The 25,510-nt window shown below is 39.0% G+C and overlaps 1 protein-coding gene across 2 annotated transcripts in view; it reads left to right on the forward strand.

The window, feature by feature from the left end:
- The window catches only part of PRKD1 (protein kinase D1), a 225,965-nt gene that overhangs the window by 10,629 nt on the left and 189,826 nt on the right, over nt 1-25,510 (forward strand). The window contains exon 1 of one of the 2 annotated variants that reach the window (XM_074996915.1): nt 7,389-7,456. The exons of the other annotated variant lie outside the window; for it this stretch is intronic. Within the exon in view, the coding sequence (XP_074853016.1) occupies nt 7,412-7,456 (45 nt within the window). The 5' untranslated portion in view covers nt 7,389-7,411. Of the gene's footprint in view, nt 1-7,388; nt 7,457-25,510 lie in introns of those variants that run through there. 2 annotated transcript variants of the gene reach the window in all.

Here is a 25,510-nt window from a genome sequence, read left to right on the forward strand (position 1 = left end):
TTCCATGTTGACTGGTTCTGGTTTTTTTTTTCTTCCCTCTACCTGGTGCAGGTCAGCAGCAGGGCAGCATGCCAGGTAAGGCAGGCAGATCCAGGGTTTGAGAGGGAAGGGAAAGGTGGAATGGGCATGGGGGATGGAGGGTGAATTGGTGCTGCTGAGTCTCTAAGATGGGACTCCCGTGAAGCCACCGCTGCCCCCTCTGCCTGCATCTCCCAAGGGCAACAAGCACCTCCTGGGCAAGGTTTATTCACAGAGCTTACGGGAGCCCATGGTGGCCTGGGTGCGGGGGGAGCACATGCCTGAATCTACTGTCTCTAGTTCCTGGTTGTGTTGAATGCTTGATCCCCAACCTGCAGAGCACAGCTAAATTTGGAAACCCTTAGAGCTGGGCAGCACCCCCCACCTCCTAGGGCCTGCTCAGTGTAGCTCTGGCGGCCTCACCAGCTGCCTCTCCTGCTATCTGGCTCCTTGGAGGACAGGTCCGGCCTGCTGCTGCCACTGCAGCTTAGTAAGAGCATACCGGTCCTCTTCCCTGCCTGGCTCCCTGCCCCACCATGGTGGGGAACATCCCAGGCAAACTTTTGGCAAACTTTCCTCCCTTCCTTTGGCCCTGAGGAGCTGCTCTCTCACCCGGGGACAGGAACTGAGCCCCTCTGCTCCCAACCCACATGTAAAGTGTGAGGAAATGGCATATGTAAAAAGTTTGTGGATGTCTTGCCATGAACATGTATCACATTACAAATCATTGTGCACTGTTCTTAAAATAAGGATTACAAAAGTATGGTTTGACGTTATTTATTAAGGACTGTCTCGTGTTCACATGCATTGCAGCTCTTGAAGTATTGGTTTTGTAACCAAATTTGGAAAAAATGGCTCTTCTCATTATTTTGGTTCCAGACCCCTGCACTAGGTGCTTACAACAGGTTGCAATGTTGTTGTAGCTGTGTTGGTGCCAACATAGTTAGAGTGACCTGAAGAAGACCTTTGTGTAGCTTGAAAGCTTCTCCTCACGAACAGAAGTTGGACCAATAAAAGCTGTCTAGAAATTGATAGTTTAGTTTGTTCCAGTATCTTTCTAGGTATTGAAGTTAGGCTGACTGGTCTATAATTCTCCAGAAACTCTTTGTTCTTTTTTCTTTTCCTTTTTTTATAGAGGGTGCTCTGTTTATCCTTCTTCAGTCATCTGGTACTCATCCATCCTCTGAGTTCTTCATGGTAACGACTGTTTAGAGATTGCTTGTATATTTTAAGCTAATTTCCCTCCCTGCCCTGGTTGTTAACCCAAAGTGTTTTTGGTTCTCTGTGCTTTAAATATTGAGTCTGTTCTGGTCTGGCTATGGTCTGAAGAAGTGGGTCTGTCCCACGAAAGCTCACCTAATAAACCATTTTGCTAGTCTTTAAAGTGCTACTTGACTGCTTTTTGTTTTCAAAGTGTAGGTGTGTTTATTTTCACTATTACACCAACCATCTCCAAATGTCTTAGTACACCTTTGAGACTGTTAGACTCAGAAAAAGTAGTACAGTAAATTCTTTGCTATCCAGCATCCATGGGACCGGGAGGTTGCCAGATAATCAAATATTCTGTATACTAGAGTTCAGTACTCATGCTGGGTAGGAGTCCAGAGGAGCCTGCTGGCAGTAGTCACATGCTTCGCTGGGCAGGATCCCCTGCAACCCACAAGGGGTTGGGCATTGCTCATGTGCTCGGTTGGAAGAGAGCCACAGGCTGGGGCATGGGCCTGGGCAGGAGGAGGCAGGTTTACAGCTGTCATCTCCCACCCCCAGGGCTCTGCAGAGCCCTCCAAAGCGGAGCCCCACCGTGGGGAGTGGGGATGAGGTGGTGTGGGGTGGAGGAAGGGGTGGGACTGCAAGGTAGCTGTGTCCAACTCTGGAGTGGGCTTCCCCAGTCCCCAGTTTTAAGAGCAGGCAGTTCAGTGCGGAGCCCACACCAGAAACAGCTACTCCACTGGGGAACGGGGACAGAGAGAGCAGAGGAGTCTGCTGTGTGAGAGTGCAGCCAGCAGGCTCCTCTGCTCTTTCCATGGTCCCGCCCAGTCTCAACTAAGCAGAGCCACTTGGCTCTGAGTTATGCTGGTTATTTAAGAACTGTAGTTACTCAAATACCTGTTAAACAAGAGTTTACTGAATTTTTTTCAGTTAATGTTTTGCAGAGTAACTGGTGGGTTTGTGTTTACAGTAGAACCTCAGAGTTGAGTGCCTCAGGAATGGAGGTTATTTGTAAGTCTGAAATGTTCATAACTTGGAACAAAATGTTATGGTTCCATTGTGCTGGCCCCACCAATGTCTGGGAATTCTGTGTCTTTTCATAGATTTTCTGCTTTTTGCATAGCATGTAATTTTCAATCCTACCAAACTCCAAAGTTTTGTGTTTTTTGTTACAATTATGCTATGTTCTTATTCATATGCTCCTGGGTGAGAAGGAAAAATACCTGTCAAAGCAATATGGTTCTTGAGGTTAAAACAATTTCTAAACCTACTGCCTTTACACTATGGGTGGAGCTTCCTCACTCTGTCCATGAAGTAGGTGTGTTACTTTTAAATCTTCTTCTTACTTTTTTTTGTTTCCCCTGCTGGAGAAGCTTTCCTGAAGATTAGGAATCATTACTCCATAACCTCTAGTTCTCTGTCAAGTAGCTATTTACCATCAATTGTTTTGAAAGTTTACATAGATCCGTGCATATACCACAAACATAAGTATGATTTCTAATTTATAGTAGTTTTGTTGTTGTTGTTTTATTTTCATTTTTATCTGTGTTTGCTGTTTCCCTGGATCTGTTTGGTTTCTTGTCATTGTGTATACTTCCTCACTTTTGGATGAGAGGTAAATTTGCACTTCTTGCACTGAGTAATATACCTCTTCTTCTGACACGTTTGTCTGTAATACAGGTTAATGGTTGTGGACTGTTGACTGTATGCATGCTGCCGGTCATGGAAGCTTAGAAATTATGAAAGGATCAGTAAGGACAGTACACTTGAGTGTTTTAAGCACTTATCAAAAGTAAATAACATGAATGTTCTGCCATTTACTTGGACATGAGTCCTTCCTTCGTGTGGGTCTGGGTTGAGAGACTTTTGGTTACTGGTTCATTTTCCATGGCTTGCACAAGTGTAACTTTAAATAAACACACAATATACTACTGTTTTGTAAATTGGGACAGTAATTTTAGCATTTTCAAATCCCATTCCTGTATTCATGTCACTACCTCACTCTTGTTTCTTTTGAAGTTTTTCATATGTGCATATAATCTTTAAAATATGTTCAGTTTATCCTCTTTTTAAGATATTAAGTAGGTTTTGTGTTAAAAAATGAAACCATTTTCGTCTTTAGGAACAGTTTCCGTGATAATCCCTTCAATTTCCAAATTACAGGGAAGATGCAGCTGTCTCTGGGAGGGCCACTTGGTACAGTCCTAGAGATGTTAAAAATGGCATCTCTCAAAAGTTCAAATTCTGCACCAGATCATAGAAAACTCAGGCTGCTTGTAAACTAATGCTACAATATTAAATGTGCAATATTAGATTTCTTTGTGTTTTTGGCATTTACTAGTGAGTGGGTGTTACAGGTCACCTTCTGTGCTGACCCACGGAGGATCTTAATTTGTTAAGGCCCCTATCTAGCACCTTAGCTCTTTAACTCAAGCTGTAACAGGTTATGCTTTTTAACCCTGAACTTTGCTGATCAGTTCTCTGGTGTGTCAAGCAAAATGGTCACACTTAAAGGTGCACAGTGGTCATTTGCATGACTTGAGTACAGTCATAACTAGTTTAGTCATCTCAAAGTCCTTTTCCACTAGGGAGATAGTTGTTCTGAACAGAGCAATTTCTGAGGAAGAAGAGTCTCTCAAATGAAATTGACAAAAGTCTGAAGAAAGAAGGGAAAAATCTCTTGATTAAAGATATTGGCATGTGCTGTTTTCATAATGCCATTGATCTCTAACAGGACGTCAGCTCTCATGTTCTTAGAAGTCTCTGTGTGCCCCTCTGTATTAGTAAAATTGGTAAATCACTGTAGCAGAAAGAGTTGTCGTAAACCTACCTACCAGATTCTTGGCTGAAATGTTATGAAAGGCTCATTGAGAAATTTTCATTTCTCAGTTTTTTGACTGTCAAATTTCTTCCAAACTTAGCTGCAGTAGTTCAAACCCTAACTGTGCAAACAATAGAGGATGACACATAGTATGTATTGACTGGAGAAACAACAATGCGGAAAAGATTATCAAAATGAGCAGTTCGGAGGAAGAAAAGAACACTAGCAATATTCTGTTAACACGTCACCATTCCTTTTCTATATTTTAGCTACTTGTGCTATGCATTAATCTTTATGCTATCCCAAGCTGGCTTCCAAGAACTGGCATATTGTGATATGGAGAATTTCAGAATTTAGAAACAAAAGTTGCTGCTTTTACTTCAATGTCATAGTTAAGTGCTGTAGTGAGAAAATCAATACTTGACTTTTGCTGAGGAATATCCTGACTAAGGTTGTGGGAGAGCTGTGGTGTCTTGAATCAGCGCTAGGATTGCTGGGCCTGTATTCCAATTTAGTGTTAAAATGGTGTGGGTGATCTGATTTCTAGTCTACCCTTCACTGGATTTGTGTATTTCTCCTGAGTTTGTGGATTTCAGCACAGTCTTTAACAAAACTTTCTTCTATTTAAAGAAATGCAGCAACACCCTCCTTGTAACACATCTGGAATCTCTCAGGGATCCTCAATGCACAACTCATGTATGGAAATTGTAGTTTCTTGGCTTTGGTCAGTTGTAATCGAAGGGTTCTGCTGTTTGTCTTGAATTTGTGTTTCAGTTGTACTCATTGGCTGTGGTGGTTCAGTTCTTATTGAATTTATATGCTGTGTATAGGTTGCCTTTTAACACTAGGCCTCCAGGAAGCAACATCCAAAGACCCTGTATCCTTAACACTGATGCAATCAAACTGCTTTTATATTGTAGTAGTTACTATAATACTATGTAAAAGGCAACTTAAAATACTGAAAGAGATGGGTACAGGAAAAGGGATCTGTGGGTAGCTTTATAATTGGGTATAATTGCGAAAAGCAAGATGGAATATTGCAGGTACAATTATTTTTAAAAGAATGCTCTTGTATCTTTATTTAGCTCATCTTCTCTCACTGTGATTTTGATGAATATTATAATTTATGGTGGAAGCATGAAGATAGTTTTGCGGTAGGCTATATCTATGTCAGCCTATATCTATATAAAATTGTGCCTGTGTGAAACTGCTAAGTGATCTGAAACATTGGGTGTAATACTGGGGGAGGAAAATTAATGAGCAGATTGCAGTTGAGAGGATCAAAGATGGATGCTGACCATAGTTGATCACATGGTTGCCACCTTCATCTGATAAATGTATATATAGAAGAAGGAGATTTTTAAAATGTTGAAGTCAGACTTAAGTTTGGTCATGTAATGGCCAGGTGCCAGAACTAGGATAGTTATAAAAGAAATAGCAATCTCAATGCTAAATCTTATGCCGAATTTGCATTACAAAGTAGTTTTAGGGTTGTAATTTACCATAAACATTCATTATTAGCATAACAAACTGCAGCACACCAGTCAGTCCATTGTTACATATTGGTGTACAGGAATGAGATTCGTTACAGTAAATAAGAATTATAGCCACACCTGAAAAGATTAAGATTAACTGAATCTCTTCTAATCTAGACACAAATCCTATTATTTGTTTCCAAGCTTTGTGTTCAAAGCACTTATACTCCTTTTTGTAAATGAGTTAATCTAGTGGTTTTGGAACAATTTGAAAATAAATTTAATTTAGAACAAATTATATTTTTGTACTCTTCTCAGAAACAGCAAAACTTTGTTTATATAAACTCAGTGCTATGAAAACAGTTTAGTATTTTTGTATAAGTGCATTATTTTTTCTGTTTTGTTTGGATCGTCAGCAAAGGAATAATTAATGCTTACACTTTACTAATATTTTTGTCCTAAAACATATTTAAAGAACATCTTCCTGTTTTGGTTTTCTGAGTATTGTAATTTAGAGGTGGCATTGTGACCTAGGAACTGTAACTCAGGAGAACTGGGTTTTATTCCAAGTTCTACAACTGACATTATTGGTGGCCCTACATAAGTCACTTTGCCTATCCATGCCTCAGTTTCCCCATCTGTAAAATGGGGATTATGATACTGACCTCCTTTATGAAGAGCTATGCGATCTACCAATGAAAAAGCATGATGTAAGCACCACCTATTTTTAATAGTGAGTGTTAATCCTGATAATTTAAATATAATTAAGAATTAACGTTTAGCACCAGAACAGAAGGATTTGTATACACAGATTTTTCACCTTTTTATATGTAGTGTTTATAAGGATTCTATTTAGTTGTTTGTTTGTTACATGTCTTATATTGCACAGTTAGTACTTCAGATGGGTATTTCTGGGATAAATCTTGAGAATGTAAGTTAAAATGATGACTAAGGTTTTTCAGAAAATTTAATATTCAGATCTTACTACTTAAAAGTTCTTTTTTAAAAAGTACTGGAGTTGTCTATGAAAGGTGGTTGTTGATCTTCTATTATCAGTATACATTGCTCCTTCATATTTAAGATCATGATGCATATGTCTTTCAGTAAACACCTTAGGCACACAATCCAGTAACAGAGGGATAGTCCTGTTAGTCTGTATTCTAACAAAACAAAACAGCAGTCATGGAGCACTTTAAAGACTGACAAATAAATCATTTTGTTAGTCTTTAAAGTCCTATATTACTGCTGTTTTGTTTTGTTTACCTATTAAACAGTATACTCAGCTATTTGGGAAAGTGGTGCAGTATGTGAAATATTTGTATTTGTATGATGAAGGGGTATATTTCTTGAAGGTATACATAGTTTTGTCAGAACGCATCCTTGGTTCAAACATTATTTTGCACAATAAGTCTTAAAATTGGATCCTTCTCTGTTACATTATACAATTTTCCTTTATACCATAAACCTGATTCCCAGTAACCCAATGCCAATAAACTATAAAGTTTCTGTAGGATGTAATTTGACTAGTATTGATAATTTGTCATGTATGTTGATTTAGAGGAGATATTTCACAGAAGTATCTGCTTTTTCTGTGTGCCAAATGTCCCTAAGAAGATAGATAATTTTGACAGAAAACATGACACACACATGCCAACACAAGTAAATCTTCCTTATCCCTTTCAGAAATGAAATAATTGCATGTTTCTTCCCATGTACTATTTTACAAGAAAAAATTTAAGAAGAAGAACTTTGACGTGCAGTATTGGGTACAGAATTACTGGAATGGTGTTTTTTTTCTTCATGTCTCAGTAGCACATCTGTAACAATGACAGACTCCGCTTGTTGGTGGGAAGACTTGGTAGTCTCTGAGTAGTCTCGATGTCACTAGATGAGACAGAACACCATGCGCAAGAAGTGTGTGGGTTACACAAAGGTATATGTTTGAGTACGTAATTGTATTAATATGCAAATGTAAATGATGTAGGAAAAATCATGCTACTTTGACTCAAGTAAGCCAGTTTTTCCCATGTAGATTTCCGGATATATTTTCATCCAGAAAAAATAAAAGTCTTCTGAGTTAATTTTCATATGTATAAACCATTGTTTAAGTCTTCTGGCTCCTTTCTGTATTCTGAAGAGATTTTTGTTTAAAAGTCCTCACCGGCTGATGGGGTCACGGGTGATTTTTCATGGTTTGCTTATTTTTCAGGGAGTATTAGATGGACCTCATTTTACTGGAGGAGGAATGTCAGTAGAATGTTTGAAGTGAAGAAGAATAGGGACCTTAACATAGGATGGCTAGGTAGGCATACTGTGTATCCTTATCTCCCTTTCCCACACTCTGGGCTCAGTCTTTGCTCCTTTGGAACATTTGTGCAAAATAGTATGTTGCAGAATCAGACTGCAAGGAATGTGTCATTTAAAGTATATCATACAGAGATGTTCTTGTTCGTTGGTACAAAGACTTTACAGCAGTGGTGGGCAACCTGTGGCCTCTGGATTGTATGTGGCCCATGAGTGATGCCCCTCCAGTTCTTGCATTCTTTCTGCTTGCCTTTCTTTGAAAGCTTGATAAGGTAGCCATGTTTCCAATCTTGTGGGATCTCTGCAGTGTCCCAAATTTTCCCAAACAGGTTATATGTCATGTTGACTGATGTCTCACTACCTGCCTTTATTGCTTCTGCGGGGATGCTGTCTTGACCAGTTGCTTTTCTGCTTTTCATATGGGGCAATGGATTTTCTGATTTCTTCTTTTGTAGGTTTCTTATTGTTAATTTGCAGAGGTATATTTGCGGGTGGTAGCTTGGGAGGTTCCATGTGGGCAGGACAGATCAGTAACTCTTCAAAGTGTACCTTCCATGTACTCACTTGGGTTTATTAGCACACACCCCTCCTTTTCCTGTACCGGCTGATCCACTGTACAGTGTTATCCAGCTCCCTTCCATGTGATGTCATACAGGTCTTTCATGTTTCTCTGTCTTGCAGCTTGTTTGGCTTGTTGTGCAAAGTTTTCCACAAAGTTCTTCTTGTTCCATTTTATAGGCTTTTTAACTTCTTTGTTGGCTTCAGAACACAGTCTCTGAGCTTCCACTTTGTCTGCTCTTGTTTTGCTGCTGTTGACTGCTGCTTTTCTATCATTTCATTCCTTCACTTTTTTCAGAGTTTCTGCTGTGATCCATTCTTTGTGATGCCTTGTCCTCTTTCCCAATGTTTTTTGCAGGTCTCTTTTGAGCCTGTTTTGGTGTGTTCCCAAATTTGTACTACAGTAGCATCTTTTGGGGTGAGGTTTATTGGAAGTGCATATCTGTTGGACAGCTCCACTTGGCAACCTGCTCTTATCTCTGTATCATTCAGCTGCTCTGTCTTGATTCTGAATCCTGGTTTGTTCACTTTTGTGCTGTACTTCTTGAGCTTGAACTTGTTATATGCTGCATAACCAGCCATTCCAATATGGGTTCTAATCATAATAACCCATTTAAGTTGCTATTTTAGTTCTGCCTGTTCCTAAGACTACCTCTTTTGGGGAGAAGATAAGCATTGTCATCCCAGTAAAAATTTTGGAACTACTTGTACTTCTCTCCCAATACTTTGATATTGTATCAGAGCAACAGATGTGCTGTAGTTAATATTAAGACCAACTTTCTGTTCAAAGCTCAGCTGTAACTGCTCTAAAACCTGGCCTCTGATCAGTGGACGAGAATCTCAGACATTCAAAGCCTATTCCAAGAGCATGGATAGCACCCACCAAACCTTTAGGAAAAATCAAGTCCAAACATTATTTGAACAAGATTTTGTTGCTCCAGTAATGGTTGCTGGAAGCTGATCTAAGCATCACATGCTTATTAATGAATATGAACTAATGAATTACACTGTGCATATGCAATGAAAGAGTCTAGATACCTGGAAAATTACCTTGATATCTATAGGATATGTATGGCTCTGAAGGAACATTGAATCCAAGCACCCTCTGCCCCTGGGCCTGGAAATGTCCCAATCCTGAGGCTTAAAAATCTGTCTCTCTTGCAGCAAGCCCATGCCAGTGAGAATCCTGCACTCCAGCTGGCTGAAGTGTCTGGGGGAAGCTCATGTGTGAGAGCACTGCCAGATCTGCCACAACTTCAAGCCTTGTACGAAAAAGGAAGGGGAGTCTAGCCTAAGGGCCATACTAATGGAAGCTGCATTCAGATGACTGTTGGAGGCAAGCTGGTCAGACTCAACACTGAGTACCTCGGCTTCAGTGCAAGCTGCTTTTCTAGCTAGGCTGCTCCTCTAGCTACATGAGTTTCTCAGAACAGTTCCCCTTGACCAGTATTGACAAAGAAGCAGTCTGAGAGGGGATGCTCCCCTGAACTGCAGAGGACAAATAGATGGAATGCAGTGGAGTGCGACCTCCATTGGGCTGTTCCTGCCACCCCACTCTGCAAGCTGCTCCATCAGCTCAGCCTTCCAATCAGGTACCATTGGATCCACTGCAGAACCATCGACAGACACTAGGGGAACACTTTGATGTTTGCCATTCCAGAGGCCTTTGCAGCAGCCAGGGACTTGATGTCTCTCCTGGTGCTGCTGCTCTCACTGGGCAACTTCTGGCTCCAGCAAGTTTGTTGAGTGAAGGAGAGCACATTACCCTGAGCTCCTGTCTGCCAGTACCAGCAATGTTCGTGTCCCTCTGGTTGGTACTGAAGCAGGTGCCAAAGACGACTTTGTTCCCACAGTGATCCCTGGACCATCATTCTGTCTAACAGAAGTGAGAGGTACTGACCTCCATGGTTTCCTCAGGATGACTCCATCTCCTGGAGTCAGAGGTGGAGTCTAGCACCCATTCAAGAATTCTTTACGAGTATCCAGCCTGTATTCAACTGGATTTCATTATGGGGGCCCTTCTGTGCGTGGTCCAGAGGATGGTGCCTGTGGAGGTCAAATGGCCATTTTGGAATCTGTATGTTTCTGCATTCTGATACTGAGCCTGATAAAGACACTCAGGACTTAGGCCTGCATAGTGTCCTCAGCACAGCAGAAGAGGATGAAGTCTGCCTAGTGGTGGAGGCTGCCTCCTCCCCAGATGAAGCTGTGTTGGGACCAACTGGCTCAGGGCTGCTGGATGACTTCACAACTCAGCAGCAGCCATTGAAAAATGTGGCTTATGACCTGGAGGTAGAGGTAGAGTGCTGAAAAAGTCCTCCCACAGCGTAATAGACACTGCCTGCAGCAACCCTGTCAACAATACCCCTACTCCTCCATGAGGCCATCATGGGTACAGTCAGAGGAGAGCACAGTGAAGGTGGTGTGGGCATTTACTTTAATTCTGTATTTCTTGGTTTCCAGAAGTTTGAGTTTTGCACAACTCAGTGTTTTGAAAGAGCAAGGGCTATCCCTTGGCAACCTTAACCCAGCATTAATGAATTATTTTGCCTTTTAACTTCTGTGCAATATCAAATTCTAAGTTCCATTCTTAATTGCAATTTCTTCAATGTTGCTCACGTAGCAGTGATTTATTTCATGGTATAATGGAGTCAGTATTACCTATTTATATTGAATTTCCATCAAGCTGCAGGCAGTGGCACAGTGTCTGGAGTGTGGTGTCATAACCTCATTCCATTCTTCCCTGGTCTTTTGAAAATCAATGTTTTGTCACTCATCTTTATAACTGTTCTTGTTAATATGTAAGTTTTTAAAATATAATATATATATGATCCTTTTCCATTTAGAAGATTGAACTAAAGCTTTCTCTAATTCAGTTGTTAGTTTTCCTTTATTTTTATTCTGTGATGTTATATAACTTGCAGATGTAAGTAAAGGAAATAACGATAAAGCCCCTTTCTTTTTAAACAGAATCCCTCATTAGCATGCCCCTTCCAAAAAGGAGAGGTAGTGTGGCCACAGCCCATCTTAACAGCACTTATTTGACAATAGCTATTTTAAAGTAGGCACTATTCCTCATAGAATGAGTTTACCAATTTCAAAATAAACCAACCACTATTTTGAAATTATTTCAGGATAGTGGTTGCATTGTGTAGATGCTAGGATGGTTTTTCAAAATAACCTTACTGTCTAGACCTATCCTCAGTCTCTCCTTGTCAGTCATATGCTCCAGCCCCCTTATAAAGTTTACTGCCCTCCGCTGGACTCTCCCTAATGGGTCCACATCCCTTCTGTAGTGCAGGACTCAGAATTGGAGGCAATACTGGAGATGTAGCCTCACCAATATTGAATAGAGGGGAATAATACTTCCCTGAATCTGCTGGCAATTTTACTAACGCTTCTCAATATGCCATCAGCCTTCTTGGCAACAAGGGCACACTGTTGACATGTAGCCACATTCTCCTCTACTGTAATCCCCAGGTCCTTTTCTTCTTTTCTGTAATCTCTAGGTCCTAGCCAGTCAGTCCCCAGCCTGTAGCAATAAATGAGGTTCTTCTGTCCTAAATGCAGGACTCTGCACTTGTCCTTTTTGAACTTCATCAGATTTCTTTTGGCCCAATCTTCCAATTTGTCTAGGTCAATATGGACTTTATCCTTATCCTCCAGCATATCTACTTCTCTTCCCATCTTAGGGTCAGTAGCTCCTAGGCAGAGGGGCCTGTAGGTCTCTATATACTGTTGCTCGCAAGTGCTGCCCCCCACAGTTCCCACTGGCCAAAGCTGTGGGGCTGGCAATCAGGTTAGGGGTACTGTGCAGAGCACTTCTCCTGGGGGCTGCAGGAATGGGCTGACTGCTTCCAGAAGTGGCACAGAAGCTTTCCTTAGCTCCTCTGTGCTGCTGGTGGTAATGGCTGTGGGCCTCTGGCCACTTTTAAATCACTTGGGCCCCTACTCAGTTGTCTTCTGCCTCAATTGGTAGGCCTGTAAATAACACTTCCTGAATCACTTTCTCCATGCAAGAATTCATAGACCTCTATCATATCCCTTCTTAGTCATCTCTTTTCTAAGATAAAAACTCCCAGGCTTTTAAATCTCTTCTCGTGGAAGCTGTTTCCATACCTTTAATAATTTTGTTGCCATTCTCTGTACTTTTTCCATTTCTAGTAAATCTCTTTTGAGGTAGGTTGTCTAGCACTGCATGCAATATTCAAGGGGTGGCCATACAATGGTTTTATACGGTAGCATTATATTTTCTTACTATCTGTCCCATTCCTAATGGTTCCTAGTGTTGTTAGATTTTTTTTGACTGCCAATGCACATTGAGTGGATGTTTTCAGAGAACTGTCCTCAATGATTTAAAAATCTTTTTTTCTTAAGTGGTAACAGCTAATTTAGAACTCATGATAATGGATAGTTGGGATTATGATTTCCAATGTGTAATACTTTGAATTTATCAGCACTAAATTTCATCTGCCGTTTTGTTGCCCATTCACACATTTCTGTCAGGTCCCTTTGAAACTTTTTAGTCTGCTTTGGACTTAACTATCTTGACTAATTTTGTACCATTTAAGTGTGAAACATTGATATGTATTCTCCTGCACATGGCAGATTGTCGCAAGACTAAATAAGTTTGAAAGGGGCACTGGTTTATCAGATACACTTTTCTTATAATACTTGTTTTCTTTTTCTGAGAAGCCTTTCCTCTGCGTGTGTTTACAAATTCATACATACTAGTTGCTAATAACGTTGCTGGGGAAAAAATTGCTTAAGTGGGATTATAACTGTATTACAGTATATTTATGTCCTCTCAGAGTTGCTGATTGTTATAATTTTCTGGTAAGATGTAAAATTGAAGCTGTGTTTTGAAATAACTTAGTGCTAAAGTAGAGTTGTATTCCACAAGACTGGGAACATAGCTACCCTCCGATACAAACAGACTTTAAAATATGTAATCTAAAAATGTTTTATGTATATATTAAAATAACTCATTTATTAGCCATGTGTGTATTTTGTAAGTGTTATTTCTATTCAGTAGCTCAAAATAAATCTATATGGCTATTATGTAGGCATTTACTAAGTCTGTTGTGCATAGGTATAAAAGGTGTCTGGCATTTGAGCAATATGTTGATGGACACTTTTAAATTCAGTCCTAAATCTTAGCAGAACTATTTTTTAGGCTTTGGGAATAAAATCAGTTCTTTGATTAAGACATTTTATACTGGCTTTCCTTCACAATATATTTTCTGAAAATTTCCTGGAAATGGTACTTTTATACTGGAAAATTGGCAGATATATTACTGCAACACAGTAAATAGGGCCTCACAAAATTTTATGGGACATTCCAGACAGTGGGACATTCCAGACAGTGAGTGTATATTCAGTTTTAAAGGTACAAGTTTTGCTTCCTATTCTTTCATGCCAAGGTATTGTTACAGCACCCGTGTTTGTAAAATAATCCAAGTAGATGAGTATTTCACCCATCCAGTACTTGTTTTTTTGCGGTGAACTTCACTGAAAAAGTGAGTGATGAAGAGAGGATGTTGTATGTGTGGAGGGGTGGGGGCAATAAGTGTAGAACAGTTAATGGAAAGGGGTCATAGATGTTATTCATGTGCATACAACTATTTCAATGTTCTTGTAATAACAAAAATCAAACATGCAAGGTGTGTTTTCTGAAGTGTTGAAATCCTTTGTACTTGTCCCCACACACTTTTGTTACTGATATGTAAATTAAATATATTCTACATAGAGTAAAGCAAGGGACAATTTGCAAAATGTGAGCTTCTAAAACTTACTTTTAAAGAAAAATTAGTGAGTTATTGTGGGTGAATTTTTTGAATAGTCAATAAAAATGCATGAATTCATTATCATATGATGCATTCTGATTTGAGATATAAAGTATGTCTAAAAAGTGCATATTATGTGAACGTGCTAACAGGAAAATTTGTAAGGTCCAATTGTCTTTATTAATTGGCATTTTAAAGAATTTTGTTTTATTTTATCCAATAGAATAAATAGATATGTTCTTTTCTTTCAATTACAGGTTAAACTTCTCTAGTCTGGCACCCTCAAGACCTACCTGGTGCCAAACAAGAGAATTTGCTGAGCCACGTGTGGTCAGTATTGTCTAGCAGCATTGCCAACACTTTGGCTATGTCTACAGTAGAGTGATCTGTCGACAGAAGTTTTTGATGGAAGATATTGTCCAACAAAAATTCTGTTGACAGATTCTGGCCACAGATGAAAGTGGATTGCTCTGTTGGTCTGCTCTGTTGACAGAGAATGGCCAGACTGCCCCTACGCGCTCTCAAAAAAATGGCCAACCAGAAGTATAGCATCTAGGGCTGCCTGATGACCCAGGATAAATAGTTGTCTGGATAACAAAAATCATGTTGGATTACGGCTGTTGCTGGACAAGAGAGTTCTGGACTAGAGAGGTTCAACCTGTACAAGGTTTTTTTTTGTTTGTTCTTGTTTGTTTGTTTGTTTGTTTGTTTTTTAAGTAGAAGGTTGTGAATATTCAGGTACACTGATGGGGAAGGGGAAGAATATTTCCAGACTTTTTAACTTGTAACCAGGATTTATTATTATCTGTGATCTTCAGTATGAAGGTATTTTGTTCAGAGAGCAAAGTTAAATAATTGCCATTGTGGTACTTTATCTGATTTCTTAAACATGTTTGTTCTACATATTCATTCTTGTTGGTTTTGATTTTCATTTAGACCCGTTTGTAATAAATATTTCCATATATTTTTGTCCATATTAAAGCCACGTATTAATCATTTTCTTGTGTGCGTTCCCACTGAGAGGATAAGTTTTAGTCCGTGGTGCCCATAGTTCTCTTGTTTTGATACCTTTTCCAGGTCCTTTGTCCTCTCACTCCCCTATTATGAGGGAGGGTAAGTAGGAATGCTCCTGTTATCTCATATCATGTGATCTCTTACTTTTTATTTCTCTAAACTAAAGAGCCCTTGTCTATTCAGTCTCTTCTCATATGGAATCCTGTACACGCCATAGTAATTTTTATTGCCTGTGGGTTTTTTTTTCCAGCTACATCCTTTTTGCATGGATGTGTGTCATTATGTTAAAGTGAAGGAGGGCCATAGACTACCATATTCAGAGGCCCAATATCAAGCTCTCCAAATAAGTCATGTTCCCTACAGATGGGTATTTACAGATTCCTTCCTCCTCACCCCTGCCCTGACTTCAGTATTTGTGGGCTTTGCATTCTTTAATATAGTTCTCCTCACAGCAGTTCAGTGAGGAAATTTGCTGTCCACATTTCACAGACGGGAATTAAGAGAAAGAGATGTTAGGTGTATGTAGACACTGCAGTGAAAGATTGATTCAGATGACTGGGGCCATCAGGGCTCTGTCTGCAAATCTGTACTACGTGAGTATAGATATTCCAGCTTGGGCTGGAGACTGAACATCTACGCTGCAATTTTCAGCCCTGCAGCCCAAGCCCTGTGAGCTCAAATTAACTGGTTCAGGCTCCAAGACTCAGTGCTGTGGGTGTCCTGTCACCCACTGTGTAAATGTACCCTAAAGCTCATGTGGGCAGTCTGTAGCACATCTAGGAGCTGAAGCCTGGGACCCTGAAATCCAGGTAACTTCTTAATCACTAGATCATTGTTACATAATCCGTCCTCCTATCAACCTAGTTGACCATATCTAACAGGCTTTGCACACAGTAAAATACTGCATTCATTTTCATTTAGCCAGTTTCGTAAATGCATTTTTGCTTTCATATAATTAGGTTATTTTATTTTAGGGGCTAGTGCACATGTGAGCTATCTAAAGAAGGTGACATAATGGAACTGGCATGAAGCAAACAGTTAACATTAGACTTCAGAATTCTAGAAGAATGCTTGATGCCTAATGCCAATCATGTCTTATAAAGTGCATTGCTTTTAATAAGTAAGAGCAGGGTATGTTTTCTTATTCTTCTGTATTAATGCAAATCCTAAGGTAATGCTTCCAAAGCTGTGGCAGCTAAAACATGTTAACTTGAATCTTTTATCATCCTTTTTCATGTTTCGCCTTCATAAATTGTTCTAGTACATGCAAAATAGTTAGATAATTCTCTTAAAGAAATCAGAGGAAGTAGCTAAGAATATTTCTTTACGCTACCTTAGATTTCTTGACAGATAAATCTCATGTTGTATGTGTAATATGGGCAAGGACTGCCTGAGTAATTGTTGCAAGGAAGGTAGTGGTGGTTTGTTGAATGTGCTTTGGGAAACTTTGTCCTCAATTTGCTGTTTTTAAGGTGATATGGAAACATAAGTTGGTAAACTTTAAATAAATCCCTTTTTCTGTAAAAGAGAAGTAAACTCCAGTAGCTCTGCTTTTCCTTTAGGATTCAGTAATTTTCCAAAGCTGCTTCTGATCCAAAAAATTCAGTCAGTTTAGACATTCAGTACAGCAAGCCAAAAAAAGTAATAGGTTTTCCCCCTTTCAGTATCTTTCAAGTTATGTGTCTGAACGGCTTCCTTGCACTAAATTAGAAGGCAGCCTCCTCTTAATTCAGCACAGTTTTTCAATTAATCTTAAAGTATAGGTATGGGATATGATTTATGTGAAGCATGAACTGCCGTGAAGTGGTGCTGAGTCTAAACATGATAAATAGCAAATGCAGGCTTCATAGCGATAGACTTGTTACACTAATAACATGACTTGAACAGGAACAACTTTGAGGACTATTGTGAGTGGAGCTCAGATTCAAGGAAATACTTGTAAAAGTTCGGAAAATGGTTTTGATCTGTCCATGCTAGTAACAAAACTTTTTTGTAGTTGTCAGTAACAAGTCTCATAGCATATGCAGAACTATTGGTGAATGTTTTCAGAGGTTTCAAAACCAGAGAGCTTCCGAATATGCCAGATGTCCTGAAAACACATTCTTTACTTCTGTGGCAAAATTTTAAACCTAGATGAGAGGATTCTCATGATTTAATAACAACAATGCAGTGTAATCCCTGTATCCCTCTAGATAGCACACATGTAGATCCCTTTGGGAGACTGTGGTGACATGAAAAATAAGCCTATATTCTTTGGATATTGGGGAAATGCATACATTCTCTTATTTACAGTGTAGTTGTTGTTCACAGGATATTAGAGAGACAAGGTGGATGAAGTAATATTTTTGTTGGACCAAATTCTGTTATGAAAGAGGCAAAGCTCAGTGTAAGCTCAAAAGCATGTCACTTTCACCAATAGAAGTTGGTTCAATAAAAGACAGTAATTTAACTGTCTTATTTCCCTTCCTTACCATATTCTTAATTTTGTGATATTTACAGGAATTTTAGGGCTTTTAAAACCACCACACTTGATGACCTGCTTTTCTAATTAAGGTGGGATGACTTCTAAACATTTTAAATTAACCATTAAATAAACTAGTCCTCCTTTTTACAACTTTCTTATTAAAGTAGCCTTCAGAATCTGTCTCCCAAAACACAAACACATGGAGAACCAGACCAGCGTTCAGGAGACTTTGGCTCTGCTGCTAGTCTGTTGGATGCCCTTAGGCAAGTCATTACTTGTCCCTGTGCCTTGTTTCCACTATCTGTAAAATGATAATTACACTGAGCTCCTTAGTAAAGAATTTTGAGATCTACTGATAAAACACTATTTTATGAGAGCTGGGTACTGTTGTACAGTTTACTCAGAAGGAGAGTGATGTTGCATTCTCTTCATCATAATGTAATCTCTATCAACGCTGAATTTGTTGTTTTTTCAGAAGTCAATTAACGTATTTCTTAACATGGTAAAATATTAGAAAAGCAGCCTTGTTGGCACAGTACTAAGAGGAGAGGACACTGCAGGAAAGTTGCCCCACGATCTGTAGCAAAAGTTCAAATATAGCACTTTCCATTAGTGTTCATGGAACATTCTGCTTTTTCATCTGCCAGTGAATGTCCTAGTGAGAGAGCTGGAACACTCTAATCGTTTCCAGTTGATTTCAGCCTATTTCTTCATCTGCCGAATTATTGGCACACACTTACTAAAATCTTCAACTGTACAGAAGAGCTTACAAAATAAATTGTCTAGCTAAAGCAAACTTATGCATATTTTATTTCTAGAGACCTATTTGATGTAAGAAAATAGACATGATCATATGTTCGTGTTTTCATTGCTCGGGGCATCTTTTGTGTCCTGCAATGACAACTGTATGCTTACATCAGAATCCATTAGCACTTATAAATGTAGGTCAGTTTTAGCTTAGCTATTAAAACTTTACTTTGAAGGGTCATTGAACTAGTTTCATTAGTGGTTGTACAGATTCATCTTCTTTCATAGATAAAGGACAGTTTTTATTTTTTATTTAATTTTATTTAATTTTATTTTTTTGAAATCCTCTTATGGTTTGGAATACAGCTTATGGAATGATTAATTTTGTGAGAAAGTGGGCTGTTGGACATGCTTATAGAAGATAGGTGTCAAAGAAAGAATATCTATCCAGACCAAGGGATAGAACATCATTTATGATATAATTAATGAAGGAGAAAGACAAAAAGTCTTTTCATTTAAGGTTTGAATATACTAGTACATAGGATGTAACAACAAGTGGGAGAAAAATTACCCTCCTTAACCTCTGATGATAGGACAAGAAACAATGGGCTTAAATTGCAGGTTTAGGCTGGACTTCAGGTAATCCCTTTCTAACTGTCATGGTGGTTAAACACTGGAATAAATTGCCTAGGGAGGTTGTGGAATTGCCATCATTGGAGATATTTAAGAGCAGGTAAGTAAACATGTTTTAGGAATGAGCTATATGGTGCTTGGTCCTATACTGAAGGAAGGGGACCAATCTCGATGACCTCTCGAGGTCCCTTCCAGTTCTAGTATTCTGTGTTCTATTATAATATATTACGATATTTCTTTAAATACTAATTTTGAGTTTGGAGCCAATATAATCAGCTTAAAAAGAATAAGGAAACCCTAATTTGCCTCCTGAAGTAATTTCTCCATGATATATTTGCATTCATAACTAAATGCATGTGTGGGGTAGACGGCAGTTTGATTTGTAATAGGGTAAACATGAACTCACAAAATTATCTATAAATCTCAACATCATGAATTTCCACATGACTATGCTTTTGTTTTGACTACTTGGTATACACTGATTTACTCCATAGCAACTCTCAAATAGAAATATTCTTGCAAAGGGATAGAAAGCAAAGAAAGACTTGTACAGTATGGTATGGAGCTTGGAAGTTTCTTATTTCATGGAGAAAATGCTCCTGCCTTTTCACGAAAAAGCTCACCTCTTCAATCAAGAAGGAAACCATGCACGAACAGCAACTCCTACTCTTTTTTATTTGTGCTTATTTATGACTGATTTCAAATTCAATATGAAAATATAAGTCAACATTTCTGAATTATATTTATTCACTTTTATTTTCCTGATGGTAAAATCAGCTCATCTAGGACTAAAATATGAACATTCCATTTGGTTATTTAAAATGAATCCAGTAATACTCAGACTATTTCTTGATAAGCATATACAGTAGTTGCTTCAGTTTAACTAAACTTTATATCTATATCTATGTCTGTATCTGTGTCTGTACCTATATATATAAAAAGAGATTTTAGTTGAACTGTTGCAAATCCCTGTGTGGACACATCTTGTTTCAGTTTACAAATGACATATTTGTTTTACTTGCATCTGCAAAGACCCAGGAGTTTCAGCAACGCTCATCCCAGGACTTTTGGAAGGCTTAAACTCCAAGTACCTCAAAGTCTACAATGTCTGTAAGAGTCAGTAAGCATACTACTCTTTGTAAGTCAGAAGCCACTTCTTGACTCTAAACAGATTTGACAGTTTTATTTTCAGATTCTTAAAAATATAAAAAATTGCAGGAAAGCAGGAATTTTTGTTTGTAGCTATTGGGGAAGTTGAAATCTTTTCCTGCAACTACCACAAGATACAATTTCCTTTGCATTTAACGAGGTTTTTATGGCTAGACGAACTAGAACGATATTTTCCTCCCTTTTAAATTGCCAACAAATGCTGAAAAAATTAACATTTGATAATTTGGTCATATACTGAATGAATCAAATAGCTTCACAATTAATTTGCTCTGTAGTTCTAAGAGACAAAAAAAAAAAAATTCTAGTCGTTTGCAGCAGATCCTGTGAAGCAAAGGCTGAAATTTAGATAGTCAGCTGTCACACATGATTTATATCCTCTCCAATCCATGCTTTGTTATAAGAAACTTAATAGATTGCTAAAACTTCTGGTCAGTGACACGTGCAAAATTAAGAGAGCTGCTTTTTATCTATCTGTAGGCTCTGTCCTGCACCCCTTAAAGCAATGTGAGTTTTGCCATTCACTTCAGTAAACACAGAGTCAGGAAGGTCTTTGTAAACAGACCTAAGTTGTTGTGGCTCTTGAATAAATTACAACTGCTTTACAGATTTAGACTTTAACCAATTTTTTTGTTTTCATGCAGAGGATGTAGTCAAACATTAGAAAGTACTTCTCAGAGAAGCAGTACCACTGTTACTTCTGCCGCCTTCGCAGAAACAGCAGGGGTGCATCTACACTAAGAACTAATTTAGAAGTTAACTTTGAAGTTAGGGGATACTTGGACATAGCCTGCAGAGCATCTACACACATTTTCCCTTACTTTGAAGTTAACTTTGAAGTAAGGGAGCCCAACTTTGAAGTCCTTACTCCATTTCTGGGAATGGAGTAGTGCCGTACCTCTAAGTAGGGTGAGTGTAGATGCTCAACTTCGAAGTTATTTTGTAGGGTACACATGCCCCAGGAGTAATATATTCTATTTGTGAAATATCATATAAATATTCTTTCACCTTAAGTAGCATAACTAACGTGACAGCACAAATCTTATGCTCCCAGAAACTAATTTGAATTTGCTGTACTAGTCCTGACTCATGTTTTTGATACACAAGCATGATAGGGTTGCCAGTCTTCTAACCACACAAAACCAAACACCCTTGCTCTGTATTTGTTCCTCCCCTTCTCTGAAGCCCTGTCCCTGCTCATTCCATCTCCTCTTCCTCTGTCACTTGCACTCCACTGTCATTGGACTGGGACTGTGATGTGGGAGGGCATGAGGGTTCCAGCTAGGGGTGTGGGCTCTGGGTGTTGGCCAGAAATAAAGGCTCTAGGGTACAGGAAGGGGTTCTGGGCTGGGTCAGGGGGTCAGGGTGTGGGAGGAGATGGGGGTGGGGATGAGGGTTATGGGATGCTGGAGAGAGCTTTGGGTTGGGGCCAAAGGATTTGGAGTGTGTGAGGGGGCTCAGAGATGGGGGGAGGGGATTGGGATGTGGGAGGTGGAGGTTGGGCATGTGGGCCCTAGAGTGAGGCCAAGGCAAGGGATTGGGGTGCAAGAGGTGGTGCATTTTGTGTGTGTGTGTGTGTGTGTTTGTTTGTTTGGGCTCCCTTGGGTGTGGGAGGGGATTCCAACTTGGTCCAGGGCACTGGCATGTGGGAGTGGGTTCAGGATGTGGGCTCTAGCTGAGTGGCTGTTATTAGAGGCAGCTCCTGGAAACAGCCGACATGTGTGGCTCCTAAATGTTGATTTGGCCATGGGGGCTCTGCATGTGGTTCTCACACCTCCCATTAGCCAGGAACTGCAGCTGGTGGGACCTGCAGAGCCACTGCTTGGGGCGGGGGCAGTGCACAGAGCACTTGTGGCTGCCCCTGTGCCTCAGAGCCAGATGTGCTGGCCGCTGTCGGGAGCTACTGGACTTTCAGCAACCTGTTTAGCTGCGCTGACCAGAGCAGCTGGATTCTCTTTTCACCTGGGCATTCCAATTGAAAATTGGACACCTGGCAACTCTAAGGTGGGACAGATTTCGAACTCCAACTTCCAAATAAAACTAAAATTTGGGAAAGATCTGTTTACTCTCACAGCTGGTTTTGAATTAGCCGTGGATGTTTCCTCAATAGAGAAACTGATCCAGCTCTCAGCTGAAATGAGGAAAATTCCCATCTTCCACACCACCCTAGTATTTTTCCTATGTTCACTGTTTTTGTTGCACTAGCCTTTGCTTACATGAGTGAGACACTCTTCAGCTAGCTTTTGCTCTGCTTTCTTGATAACACACTTTTACTTCACTGCTACCCAAGGAAGTCATGATAATTTGTATTTTATTTTTTCCGACAGGGGGAAAAGAGACAATGGGTAAAATCAGAACTGATTATGCATAAAACAAATAAGGCCCAAATTATGTTTCATTGATAGCAAAAGCACTGCCCTTCAGCTGCAGTTCCTTTTCACATGCATTCCTGCATCCTACTGTTGTAAAGTGAAGTGTTAGAGTCAGAGATTATTAACAAGTGGTCGCTAATAGCAAAGAAAATGGTATGAGAAACAGTGCAAAATTTACATTCTATATATACTGCTTCAGGTTTCCAAAATATTGAGACGTATGGCTTGGTTTGTCTTGATAAAACATGACACATTTTTATAGATATGCTAATCAATTTATCTCAAAATAGTCTGAAAATCCACCAGATTACTGCTACAGCCCAAAAATGTTTGCCAGTCTTAGTCTATAGCAGCAAAGCAAACACTGAAGACTAGTATACATAGTGTAAAACTGAAATATGTACAGCAGAACCTCACAGTTACGAACATCTTGGGAACCCAGATTGTTTGTAACTCTGAACAAAATATGTTTGTTCTTTTGAACATTACAACCAAACACTGACTTATTACAGCTTTGAATTGTTAATATGCAAAAGAAAAATTATGTTTAACTGTCAATTTAAAGGAAACAAGGACAAAAAGTTTGCTCACATTTAACTTTCTCTTTATTTTTAGTAGTTTAAGTTTAATACTGTATTTGCCTTTTACTCCCCCCTCCCTCAACTTCTCATCTCTCCTGCTGCCTGATTGTGTACTTGCAATTCCAAATGTGCTATGTGATGACCTGTCTGTTCATAATTCTGGTGTTTGTAACTCTGAGATCCTAGCGTATCTCCTTTTCTGCTGCTTTAATAACAGACTTCAGCCTACAAATCTTATGGAAAGTCAAAAACTTCATAATTATTTAAACTAAAGTTCCTGGTTGCACTTGGTTTGAATACTTTGTTTGGCTTTAGTGGTGGCACACTCTGTCCCACTGAGGAGACACATTTGGAAATTTCAGGACCCAGATGTCAAGCTCTCTTAGCATGCATTGTTCTAGAATTACCATCTTGTTTACTTAGAAGCCCCTACAGGGAATATTATTGGTGAGTTAGAGGCTGACGCTTGAGTTCTTCCTGTGGCTAGGAAATAAATAGACTACAACAATTGATTAATTCTTCTGGATTTTATATCTTTACAGCCAATATTTGATTTAAGTATTTCAAGTTTTTTAGAAGTTTGGTAAATGCAGCAATGAAGCTATAAAAATAGAAGAGGTTTGAAAAAAAGATCATAACAAAACCTCAAAACCATGAAAAACTGACATGTTGCCAGGTTTGGTTACAGGCTACAAAAGAAGCCAAGTCTACTGGAGAACTCGTTAAGGTTCACAGAGCCTTCTAGGAAATAACCAATTTATGGTTTCCATACAAAACCAGGTGAGATCATTAGTGCTGTCAGTTGGCCCTATTTTCTCATTCAAACTAGTGGTGCCAAGGTGAGTGAGTGCATGAAATCTCACATGACCCAATAAAAAAAATTCACATCCTAATTTGCACAATCTCATAATATAAAATGGCTGCTTTTCATATAGCCCATTAAAACAGAGCTTTCATTCTTATCACTTAATTCCCCATGTTTCTTTTCAAATCAATACTCTGTGCTCAAGTACCAAATATTTTATCATGTGAACAACTTAAGTACTCTGAATTCCAGGTCACCTGGAACTAAAAATATTTATACTCACTGCAAACATATCACATAATGCAGTTCTGCTAACTGTTTTCAGAAAAAGGTTTAATGAAAATAGGGTGACTGTTGAAAGTATAGGCTCACTTCATATTTTTAACTAGTAAGAGCAGTGAATAACTTGATGCAAATTTAGATCAGCTGCTACATTTGTTTTCTACTCACAGTAATCTGGCAGATAAGTGGCCAACTGCCCATCCAATTTTCATGTCTTTAAAATGGGACCTTAGAACAGTAAGAAGAGCAGAAAGCTCACAATGTAGGTTCTCCATCCTGCAAACACAAATGAGCTTAACTTGCAGCTCATGAAAAGGCATATAACAGCATAAATGCTCATACAACAGATGCTTTCATATTTTTAAAGTTTTTTTTTTGTACTAAACTGACTGACTTTATTCTCACAAAGGCATATAAAATAAAATCCAGACTGGAGAATGAGCTGTGGGGAAAAAAAAGAGGGGCAGTCACTTTTTCAAAAGCATAGCAGCATGTGCATCTTTCATCATTATACTGGTTTAAATCCTCTTCACTTACATGCTTGAATATTCTTCTCTTTAGATAAACAAGTTACATGAAAATTTCTGTCTCCCTCCCACAGAAAAAAATGATTAAGTTTATGTAAAGGAGGATTTTGGCATTAATTCTGCAGTTGGTAGAAGCACAGTTAGTAGAGGTACATTATTTTCCATCCACTGCATTCTGAAGCCACATTAAAGTGGTTCTGGAGCTCTGCAACATAAGTGGTGCTGCAGGGCAGGGAGTAGAAACTGGAAAATAAATACAGGTAAAGAAAAAAAAAAGAGATATTTACTTTTGCTCTTTTTACTGACACTATGGAGAAACATACACATACGTGAGAAAGCAAATAATCCTTTACAAATGATGATCCTTTTTTCACAGCTTCTTGTTAAAGTTACCTCATATTGAAATAAAAGTGCAAGTTGGGTCAACGCTGACAATACAAAGCAAACATCCTATTTCAGAAAGAGCACATGCTTTATTTATTCCTAACAAACATACAACCAACAAACGCTGTTAAGGGGCTATAACATACAATTGTTCACATCGGAGAACTCATGGATAGACCTTGGTTATTCTTGTATTTAACCAACATTAGTTGAGCCAGGTTTAAAAACAATGTGGATAACCCAGTTATCCAGAGAGGCCCATTTTCTTACATTTAGCCAGTAAGGGTAGTGTCAAAAAAATTGTAAGTTTTTAGTGTGTTTTAGATTAATAATGGAAAGAATAGCAGAAATAGGAGTTTAACA

The sequence above is a fragment of the Carettochelys insculpta genome, chromosome 6 (genome assembly GCF_033958435.1).
Source record: "Carettochelys insculpta isolate YL-2023 chromosome 6, ASM3395843v1, whole genome shotgun sequence".
NCBI classification, from domain to species: domain Eukaryota; kingdom Metazoa; phylum Chordata; order Testudines; family Carettochelyidae; genus Carettochelys; species Carettochelys insculpta.